This window comes from Pieris rapae, chromosome 16 (genome assembly GCF_905147795.1).
Source record: "Pieris rapae chromosome 16, ilPieRapa1.1, whole genome shotgun sequence".
In the NCBI taxonomy this organism is placed as follows: Eukaryota; Metazoa; Arthropoda; class Insecta; order Lepidoptera; family Pieridae; genus Pieris; species Pieris rapae.
Window position 1 is genome coordinate 7,082,882 of NC_059524.1, and position 11,042 is coordinate 7,093,923.

General features: G+C 38.9%; 2 protein-coding genes across 2 annotated transcripts in view; one reads left to right on the plus strand and one right to left on the minus strand.

Moving 5' to 3' along the window:
* The window catches only part of LOC110999835 (collagen alpha-1(IV) chain), a 21,268-nt gene extending 11,900 nt beyond the window's left edge, over window positions 1–9,368 (plus strand). Inside the window, exons 3-15 of the mRNA XM_022269071.2 lie at window positions 78–122; window positions 242–526; window positions 633–881; window positions 987–1,770; window positions 1,849–2,109; window positions 2,190–2,412; window positions 3,659–3,774; window positions 3,949–4,349; window positions 4,885–6,955; window positions 7,337–7,514; window positions 7,798–7,912; window positions 8,117–8,337; window positions 8,781–9,368. Coding sequence (XP_022124763.2) covers window positions 78–122; window positions 242–526; window positions 633–881; window positions 987–1,770; window positions 1,849–2,109; window positions 2,190–2,412; window positions 3,659–3,774; window positions 3,949–4,349; window positions 4,885–6,955; window positions 7,337–7,514; window positions 7,798–7,912; window positions 8,117–8,337; window positions 8,781–8,952 — 5,121 coding nt within the window. The 3' untranslated portion in view covers window positions 8,953–9,368. The remainder of the gene's footprint in view (window positions 1–77; window positions 123–241; window positions 527–632; window positions 882–986; window positions 1,771–1,848; window positions 2,110–2,189; window positions 2,413–3,658; window positions 3,775–3,948; window positions 4,350–4,884; window positions 6,956–7,336; window positions 7,515–7,797; window positions 7,913–8,116; window positions 8,338–8,780) is intronic.
* Window positions 9,369–9,575: 207 nt separating this feature from the next.
* On the minus strand, window positions 9,576–10,747 carry LOC110999836 (PITH domain-containing protein GA19395). The gene is made up of 4 exons (XM_022269072.2): window positions 10,378–10,747; window positions 10,148–10,269; window positions 9,953–10,057; window positions 9,576–9,879 (listed from the first exon to the last, which is right to left on the minus strand). Exons 1-4 carry the CDS (start codon window positions 10,558–10,560, stop codon window positions 9,669–9,671), a joined length of 621 nt encoding a protein of 206 aa, XP_022124764.2. The 5' UTR covers window positions 10,561–10,747; the 3' UTR covers window positions 9,576–9,668.
* Between the last annotated feature and the right edge of the window lie 295 nt (window positions 10,748–11,042).

The following is an 11,042-nucleotide window of genomic DNA, read 5'->3' on the forward strand; positions in this document are numbered from 1 at the left end:
CTTTATAAATGTTAAATTGAGAAATTATCATTTTATGTTACAGTTGCGTTCTTATGTTACATTTTTATTTGTTTCAGGGGTCAGATGGACCATACGGACCACGAGGATATACTGGGCCACAGGTAATTCTTTAATTTACCTAAACAAAATTAATTTATTTAATAACGAGTACTATGTAATATTAAAATGGTTATTATTTTATTTGGAATTGATCGCTTACAAAAAACAAATAAAATTCTAGGGTCCACCAGGATTCGAGGGTATCAGAGGAGTATTTGGATTGGATGGGTGTAGTGGAGTTGATGGTGCAATAGGCCTACCAGGTCCCCAGGGAATTCCTGGTGATAGAGGTCTACCAGGTCCATACGGAGAGAAAGGAGCCCAGGGTTTAGCAGGTGAAGGAGGTGTAAACTCACAAGGTGCAAAAGGAGTTCAAGGTGACTTTGGTCGTCATGGAGCTCCAGGCCCTCCTGGTCCAACGGGTTGGATAGGAGATAGTGGACCACGAGGAGAAACGGGAGATCAGGTTACAAATTTAATTAATTTGTTGGTCTTTTTGATTTATACATTTTTATATTAGGTACTACGTTGGGTATCGATTTACCATTTTATAAATTTTACTTTAATTTCAGGGACCAATGGGAATCCCTGGTGTGCCAGGGTACAGAGGTGACACTGGTGAAGATGTAGTAGGTTCACCTGGTGAAAAAGGAGATCAAGGCGAAGTTGGAGATCCTGGAAGACCAGCTCAAGTGGTTTACATCCAACAAGTACAGCAAAATATAACAATTTTAGCCAAAGGTAATAGAGGAGATCGGGGTCCAAGAGGTCAACAGGGAGTCAAAGGCATAAAAGGAGAAGTTGGTTCGACTGGAAGACCGGTAAGTTCGTTATTCATTAAATGGAAATAATAAAAAGTAGAAAAAAACGAACATTTAAAAATAATAACACGATAATTGCATAATAATCGTAGAAATGTTTAATAGGGACCATATGGTTTACATGGTGCTCAAGGATATAAAGGTGACCAAGGAGAAAATGGTCCAAGAGGAAAGCCAGGTGTGAGAGGTGCAATAGGTCCAGCTGGGCCTAAAGGTGATAAAGGAGCACCGGGCTACTCGGGCTTAGACGGTGATGATGGACTATCGGGTGAAATAGGAGAGGAAGGAAGAGCCGGTACTCCTGGTGAACAAGGTTTCATGGGAGAGCCTGGTATATACGACGAAACATTAAGTGAACCATTAAAACCAGGTTCTATGGGGCCTCAAGGACCTCTAGGTCCTCCCGGTCCTACGGGAAGTACCGGCCTCGACGGCGCTCCTGGACTACCTGGTATAGTAGGTCTGCCTGGATTACCAGGTATAAAAGGTCTTCCTGGTCGTCAAGGTGTGATGGGTATATCTCCTAAAGGTGAGCCAGGAAACGACGGATTTAAAGGTTTACCAGGACAGCGAGGACCTCAAGGGTCACCCGGATTGATAGGTCCTATGGGTCCAAAAGGTTTTAAAGGGGCTACAGTCATAGGACCTTATGGTGAAGATGGTACACCTGGTACTGACGGTTCACCAGGATTAAGAGGTGAAAGAGGTGATAATGGTGTCATGGGTCCACCTGGTTTTCCTGGGCGAGGTGTTCATGGGGTTGGTCCACCGGGAGAAGATGGACCGCCTGGTCCACCTGGTATTACTGGTGATCCAGGCATACCTGGACGACCAGGTCTTCATGGCGCAAGGGGTGAACAAGGAGATGACTGCCCTGTCTGTAAATCCGGTAAATTTTTATTTTATTTGTCTGTCAATTAACAACTACAATTAATTCTTCTTTATTCATAATCAATTTATTCAAAAGGTCTTCCTGGTCCTAAGGGACAAAGAGGAGATGATGGCTTTTCTGGTCAAAAAGGATTCCCTGGGTATGAAGGGTTACCCGGCCCCCGGGGTATGAAAGGTTTACCAGGATATCCCGGCATTCCCGGTCAAAAAGGAGTGAAAGGAAATAAAGGTCAATCTGGAATGGCTGGACCACAAGGATTACGAGGGCGAAAAGGGCGTTTAATAAATCCACCGTACGCATTGACTTTAGCTGAAAAAGGCCCACAAGGACCCCTAGGTAATGAATTGAATCCAGTTACAGCGATTCAATATAAAATATATATGTAGTAAAAGCAATCTGACAAATGTTACTTTTAGGATTTTTGGGAGATGCCGGTTTACCAGGAGATGCTGGATGGCCTGGACCACCCGGCGACTATGGTCTGCCTGGTCTTAAGGGCATGACAGGCAACGACGGTCTGCCTGGTTTTCCTGGACGCAATGGTACTCACGGTCGCGACGGAGCACCTGGATGGCCTGGTCGAAACGCCGATGTACCGTACGCCTTCTTGACGGGACAGAAAGGAGAGCAAGGCATAAAGTTAGTATATTTACTCAAAATTTATTATTTACTAGCAGACTCGGCCAAGCGTTGCTGTGGCTAAGGTTTTTGTTATATTACATAGTAGTAAATTAATCAAGGGAAACCGTAGGAGAACTTATGTGAAACGTTGGTACCACGACACGGACCTAAACTAAACTACCTTTAACTCAGCGCCATCTGTTAGAATTGTATCAAATAATAAACAAATGTTAATGTTATCGTAATTTTAGTAAGGATGCCTATTTTTTTTGAAAATGAAATATAGCCTATGTCACTCAGGAATGATGTAGCTTTCCAACAGTGAAAGAATTTTTCAAATCTGCCAAGTAGTTTCGGAGCCTATTCAATTCATACAAACAAACAAACAAACAAAAAATCAAACCTTTCCTCTTTATAATATTAGTATAGATTACTAAGAGTATAGATTACTACAGAGTTTACATTCAATTTATTTATTCAAAGTACACACATTATGAATGTTAATTATTACTTTGACAAAAAATTTGGTATACTATACCTAATAACTAACCTTAAAATTTTATAATTAAAAAAAATATGATTAAAAGGGGTCCCTTTAGGCAAGGTTCCGAAGATACTGGCAGCGTTCCCCCTTTGAATAGCTAGACTAATTCATTGTGCTAGGTAACTGCCAGCTCTTCGTTCTCCTGTGATGTCGACTAACCTTTTTAATAATTCCCTAAAAAGCCTTAACGCGCTAGGACCCCACGGAACAAGGGTCTCGACACCGAATGGGACAAAATCATATTCAGAGTCTAGACCCCTGTATTTGCAGGCTTTAGCCTTTTCAGCCGCATCACAAGCCGGACCAGCTCTGTTGTTGGTTCCAGGAAGATGAGAAGGGGCCAGTGTGTCTGAACAGATGGCATCCCATACCAAAATTCGGCCCATCTTCCATGGAATCAAACTGCGTCAGTCTCTTGCCATCGTCTCTAGCAATCCCAGTCGGAAAAAATAGACTTGGCACGTGACGGTGGCACGGGACCGTAAGATATTGAGTGCGGCATGTCTCGAGAAGCGGCCAGCACTTTTTATATTAATAATTAATTTGGTATATTAATATTATTATAATGAGCTTCGACCAGACATAAATTTTCCATTCTTCTACTTTTTTATCGACTTCTAATTTGTATAAAATACTTTTTACTTTTTGATTCGTATTACTCTTGGTCCAAAATTGAAGTTATTTGATATTTTGTCCTTTTTTCCAAAAACACTTTATTAGGGGTGAACGTGGAGAGCCCGGTGATGATGGTTTAAAAGGAGAGAGTGGGGACGCTATCGGTTCGGAGATTAACTCAAAGGGTTCAAAAGGAAACATCGGGCCATTTGGTCCAGAAGGTATTATCTAATTTTGCATGATATAAATGTAGTATTACGATTAATTAAGTAATGTTAAAACAAGTCAGACGATAGATTATTTTGTAAAAAAACTTGCATATAATACCTATTTAATTTTAGTTTATGAAACAAATCATATAAATAACATGTATGCTAATATTTTTAATGTTTTAGGATTGAGGGGTAGAAAAGGTGAAATGGGTGAGAGGGGATATGATGGAATACCAGGATTAAGAGGTGACATAGGTGACACTGGTGTGTCTCTGCAAGGGCCTGAAGGAAGCAGAGGGTTTCCTGGTGAAAAGGGAGATATAGGTCCATTTGGAGAGCCTGGTAATCCTGGTCCACGAGGTATGGACGGATTTAGCGCAGATAAAGGCAAAAAAGGTTCAAGAGGTGAAGTGGGGTTGGCTATCATCTATGGAGAAAGGGGTATAGATGGTTTACCCGGTGAAATGGGAGATGTTGGTGAACCAGGTTATCCAGGTTCCCCAGGTATTGGAGGGCCCATGGGACCTAAGGGTGAAACTGGAATTGCCGGTGATGTTGGGCCCCAAGGGCCGCAGGGACCTTTAGTAAGTATCGTGTGAAATGTATTCGTTAGATAATTAAAATTAGACACGTAGTAAAATTTATATTTTTAAACATGATTACGTATATATACTGCGCTCCGAGGTAAATTGTTTAATAATTTTAACATTTTATAAATCATAAATGTATAGGAATCCTAGTAATAATTTTACTTACGTATTATTGTGGGTAAAGAATGGGAAGGAAAATTAAATCGACTATACATATTGAATATATGAATAAAAAGTTTCGATTGATAAATTTTACTGTACACGTACTTTATTATAGAACGCAATTATGAAATAATTTTTATGACATAAGCACATGCGGACATTAATTAGCTGCAATCTCTAAAAATAAGTTGCTACATGGCTTTGTTTTGTATTAGTTTAGGAAATTTTATGGCAGCTAAACGTGGTTTTTCTTTGAATTCAAATAATAATTAATAATATCTATAATGTTACATAGGATTATAATAGTTATATATAATTTATTATAGTTATATAATATGTAAATTAATAGATAATTAATCACTTGTAGGGTCGTAAAGGAATGTCAGGCATTATACTACAAGGAGCTCCTGGTATGCCTGGACATCCTGGATTTATGGGTTCCATCGGAGCTATTGGAGAACCTGGTCTTCAGGGTTACAATGGATTGCCCGGAGACGTAGGTCCGAAAGGAACTAAGGGAGAGTTTGGAGCTATTGGTTTTAGAGGTGCAACTGGAGAACGTGGTACAGTAGGCTTTCCTGGAGTCCCAGGATTAATGGGGATACCCGGTAATGATGGTCAAGCTGGCGATCGTGGAGAAATGGGTGGTCAAGGATATCCGGGTCAGCCTGGTAGAACTGGATTAATTGGTTTACACGGTGATAAAGGAAAAACCGGTGATTTTGGTCAACCGGGCTATCCAGGACTTGACGGTTTACCTGGAATTAAGGGCAAGAGAGGTGATAAAGGTTTTGCGGGTCTTCAGGGATTAAAAGGAGAAGATGCATTGACTGGAATGAGAGGCGATGTAGGAGAACCAGGGCAAAACGGAGATTCTGGACGGCCTGGACTATATGGTTTAAATGGGGAAAAAGGTGATCAAGGCGATTCTGGCTTAAATATAAAAGGCTTTGACGGCGTTAAAGGTCAAAGAGGTAGTTCAGGTATTCCTGGATTCACAGGCGTCAAAGGGATTAAGGGACCCATAGGTGAGCGAGGGGTACCTGGCTATTATGGGCAAATTGGAGATAAAGGTTTTCCAGGGTTTCCAGGTTTGCCAGGACGCCATGGGTTTGACGGTTTCAAAGGAGAACCGGGCCCTATAGGTATTCCTGGCGAAAGTGGCATTTCGGGTGACATTGGTATGGAAGGTGAACCTGGTAAAATGGGGGCTCCAGGAATTCCAGGTGACATAGGCTTGCCTGGATTAAAAGGTGTTACAGGGCCTCCTGGGGTAAAAGGAATACCAGGAGATATTGGTCCTAGGTCATTCTCTCCAGCCACTAAAGGAGACATTGGAGACTTTGGTATGGAAGGTTTTCTGGGATCAAAAGGACAAACTGGTGAGCCTGGTTTTACTGGAAGGACCGGTATAAAAGGCGAACAAGGTGACTATGGTGCTAAAGGTGAAATCGGATTCCAAGGAGAACAGGGTCCAAAGGGATTTATAGGTGAGGTTGGGCCTCCTGGACTACCTGGATTAGATGGGATAAATGCTGAAAGGGGGGAATCAGGCCTACCTGGAAAAGATGGATTGCCTGGTTGGCCTGGTAATATGGGTCAAAAAGGAGCTCCTGGTGACTTTGGGGTTGATGGGCCAGTTGGCCAACCTGGACAACCAGGACTTAGTTTTAGAGGGCCTAAAGGAATGTCAGGAATGGATGGACGGCCAGGAAGGCGCGGTAACGTGGGTATACCTGGAGCACGAGGCATGGAAGGTCAACCAGGCTTTCGAGGACTGAAAGGATACGTAGGAGAACCAGGTTTCGCTATAAGCCCAAAAGGCGAAACAGGTGCCCCTGGACAACCTGGTTTCTTCGGTATTAAGGGAGAGCGAGGAGAAACAGGAGAATTCGGGCGGGATGGTTATCCAGGCTCGCAGGGACTTAAAGGATTAAAAGGAGTAATGGGTGCAATCGGTAGAGCCGGTCTTCCTGGATATCCCGGAAGAAAGGGTATAAAAGGTGACAAGGGAGATGTTGTCTTACCGTCGGAAGTGAATCCCGGTCCTCCTGGTGAACCAGGGCCGTTAGGTTACGAAGGACTTCCTGGTCTCAGTGGTAAGCCCGGAGACTTTGGTGAAAATGGTATACCAGGAATGAAAGGAGTGTTAGGAGACACTGGTAGAATTGGATTACCAGGGGTGCGCGGTCCTCAGGGGGAACGGGGTCAAATAGGACTTAAGGGTACTGTAGGTCTGGATGGCTTACCTGGTAAACCGGGCCCTCAAGGAGTACCTGCACCCCCACCTCCGATACCAAAATCGCGTGGATTTTACTTCACGGTTCATTCACAATCTAGAATGATACCCCACTGTCCCGCCGGCACAACACCAATGTGGGATGGATTTTCACTTATACATATTATAGCCAACGCCAAAGCACATGGACAAGACTTAGGTTCGTTACCACAACTATAATATTTTCTAATTTTCTATTTCGTTTCATGCATGAATTTGTTGATTTGCCTTACATTTATTATTACATTACATCAGTAGGTACATTTGGTATTATGGATGTTGCTAATTTACAAAATATTTTTTATTTCAAAAATTTGTTTGCCTATTATAATGTTTTTTTAAAACGACATCTATAATAGCGAAAGGGTCCTCGTGAATCGAGCATTATACCTTCAGTAAATAGGAGTGAGTAAGTTTAATATGCGAATAGCTAAGTAGGTATGTAAGGATGGATCGTTGTTATATTTTGTAGTATATATAGGTAACTAGTGTGATTACACTATCATTTCCAACTCAGTAGTTATAATATTTCCTCTTTTAGGTGCTCCTGGAAGCTGCCTTCGTAGATTCTCAACTATGCCATTTATGTTCTGCAATCTTAACGACGTATGTAATTTCGCTCAAAGAGAAGATTACAGTTTCTGGCTTTCAACACCAGAGCCCATGCCGATGGCTATGACGCCCATCCAAGCGAGGGACGTCGGATCATATATTTCTAGGTAAGGTTTAAATTCCTTTAAATTAAAAAAAGGTAATAATTATTTGAGTTCTTATAATATGACATGTAACCACATAATTCGCCACTGAATTATCTGGTTAATAGATCCTTTTTCCTTACACTAACAGCAAAAATCTATAGCATTAAAAGAAAAAACATTTGGGCACTTATTGGTTTTCGAACCTAGATTCGTTATCAGGGTACTTTTACTAGTGTAACAAGGCTTCTCCTGTATTTTATGAATTATTAACTTCACTCAATTTGCACACAAATAATGCTTACAGATGCCAAGTTTGTGAATCCCCTACAAGAGCTATAGCCCTGCACAGTCAAAGTAGTACACCACCCTCTTGTCCCAACGAATGGGAGGAATTATGGGTGGGATACAGCTTTTTAATGGTAAGTAATTCATATTCCTAACACTAATCAATACAATTAATTTCGCAGCAGCAAAAATCAATTAAGCAGCCAGTGTATACTGTCTACCGCTTGCCCATTTAGGATATGGAACGTCATAATTATAAGTAGAAATATAGGAAAACTAATAACGGAGATCCTCCGGAGACCTCTAAAAATTAGGTAATAAGAATATAATTTTCGCAGCATACAGCTGGCCCAGATGCGTCAGGTCAGAGTCTGATATCGCCAGGTTCCTGTCTCCAGGACTTCAGAACACGTCCCTTCATAGAGTGCAATGGCCTTGGAAGATGTAACTATTTCGCTACAGCCATCTCCTACTGGCTATCTACGATCGAGGATAATAAAATGTTCTCACGCCCAGTACAGCAAACACTAAAAGTTGATCAAATATCCAAAATCAGCAGGTAAAGTTTAAATAAAAATTTGATATAAACTAGCAGTAATTCGGTCGTAGCCTGATCTATATGGTGTGGAACCTACATATTGCCTGCCAGCCTATATTGCCTGCAACTTTTCTCAATAAATGGTGCTCTAACAAACACAACAAAAAAGCTAAAGCTATCAAAACAAAATAATTGTTTTTACACCGTTACATTTTTCATGACTGTTTCTTGCTGACGGCCAGTTTATATTGGGGAAAGAATTTAGAAAAAAACCGATAAAGTAGTACTAAGCACCTACTACTGATACATAAGATTCTACACTTTATTTAGAAACAATAAAAAATAAGAAAAATAAAAAAATCAAATGTTATGATGATGTGGATTATCGGTTTGATTTGATTGATTGTGTGCGTAGTTTTCTTTGACGATGTCGCTGTCATAAATAAATGTATTTGTTTTTTTAGATGTGTAGTGTGCAAACGACGGAATCCGGGTCCATCGACGGGGTACGCCTCACGGCCAGCTGGAGTTGAGGCCGTACCTAACGCAGTCGTGCGCAGGCCTTTGCCCCACAGACCACGATACCGCCCCAACTATGGCCGCTACCGTGGACGACGCCGACACAATGTGAAATAGACGACTCACTAGGCCCGTATTCTCAGACGTCTTTTAAGCTTTATTGATGGTTTAGTACTATTAAAAATAAGTTTTACTATTTTTACATAACAGCATTTCTAGCACAAATTAAAACTGTTTTAGTCATACGGGCCTGTATATTAATAAGCATTTCGATTTGTATTACCTTTACCTTTATGATTGTTATGATAGGTATTCATAAAATACCATTGAAAATATCACTGCCAATTCTCACTAAATTTATCCAAAAAATGTTATTTCAAAAGAAAGCTTATAAGTTTAAATTGAATAGTATGTATTATATTAACTTTTAAGTCACTTAGTTCATTTAATTTATATAATTTTTCTGTCATAATATTATGTGATTTGAAAATGTCGTCTATTTTAGCATAACCAAAACAATATTTCTGTAAATAAACTGTTTGCATAGTAGTGGTTATATAAATAAAATTAGATATTAATAAAATATCAATTATTTACCCGTGTTGAAATAATTTAAAAATATTTACATGTGTGAGTTTAATTTGTGTCACCATTAATTAAAAATTTCATCATAGTCAATGAAATTTTATGTAAAAATGAAATAGTCAAAATATACCAATTGATAAAAGAACAAAACACTGTTTAATAAATTATAAATGCTTTATTCAAATAACATAAATTATGTTTTTGTCCTCTAACATCTAGTTTTCATTTAGTCCAAATAATACTTTGTATTATTGAATATGTTTAGTGACTGAATCTAAATGTTTCAGTTTATGATCATCTAGATTAGGTCTCGCCTCATAGGTGCATATGGTGACTCCATGATTATGACCTGGAGCCCATTCTCCTTTAAGTCCAATATAGTAAATTTTTGTAGTCTCTGCACCAAAATTTGTAGGGAAATGCATTGTTAAATGTGATACTGATGAAAATGTTACTATTCTGTGAAAAACAGAAAAAGTTAAGACAATACTTATTGAATAAAATAATTAATCAATATATTATACGAACATACTTTGGAGCATATTCAAGTATTCCTTCACTGTCCTTATGTAATTCTATTTCTTGATCAGGCTCCATTGAAACATCATCAAAGGTCATGTTAGGTTTGTTCTTGTACCTTAACAAATACCACAAATTATTGAATAGTATCTTAAAGTATATATACCCATTACATACATTAAAAATAAATCTTGCTTCATTTACTCACAGTCTTAACTTTGAGGGATGGGCTTCTGTGTCCTCTGAGGCAACAATAATACCTTTTAATTTAATATTCCCAGTGAATGGTATGTTAAATAGTAATTCTTCATCTGCATCACTTTCAACAAACTGTAAAAATCACAATATTTAAGAGCCTAGTAGACAAATATTATAGAGAAATTGTGATATGGCACAGATAAATAGCCTTTGTTTATATGGTGAAGCTATAAAAGATACCTCGTTTCTATCCAATCTATTTTCCCATGGTTTGAAAACTGTTTTTCCAGATCCATCAATGGTTTCATTAAGGCACTGCAAGTTATCCTTATCAATCTTAGCAAAGAGATTATACTGCAAACCTAGCTCTGCCGGATTACTATGGTCGTGATCATGTTCTCCATGGCAATGACTGTGCGGCATTTTAGTATCGTCTTTGCAGACGTAGAAACTATTTAAAGATCAAGTAATGTTACGGAGTATTTAGATCTTTCAGCATGGATCTTATAACTCGTATTTTAACTATTCACCATTCACTATCAACACACAAGATACATATCAAAAATAAAACTTATTTACAAAATAACTTTTTGTAAATTTGAATACAATTGTCAAATGTCAAACGTCAGCTCACTGCTGTATCCCTGAGAATATCAACTAAATATATTTAAAATAAATTATAGTATCATTAAAATGTATATGACTTGGAGAGAACTTAAACTATTAAGGATATAAATTATCAGTACGTACTGATACTCACTAGGTGAACTTTCTTTGAAAAGTTTTCAAATTTTGAAACTAAAATTAGTATTTTTTTTTCTATTACTAAACTACATGCACGCTTTATAAGTATTATTACGACAGCCTGTAATGACAAGCCTTTTAACCCAATTTTTAAATTTATA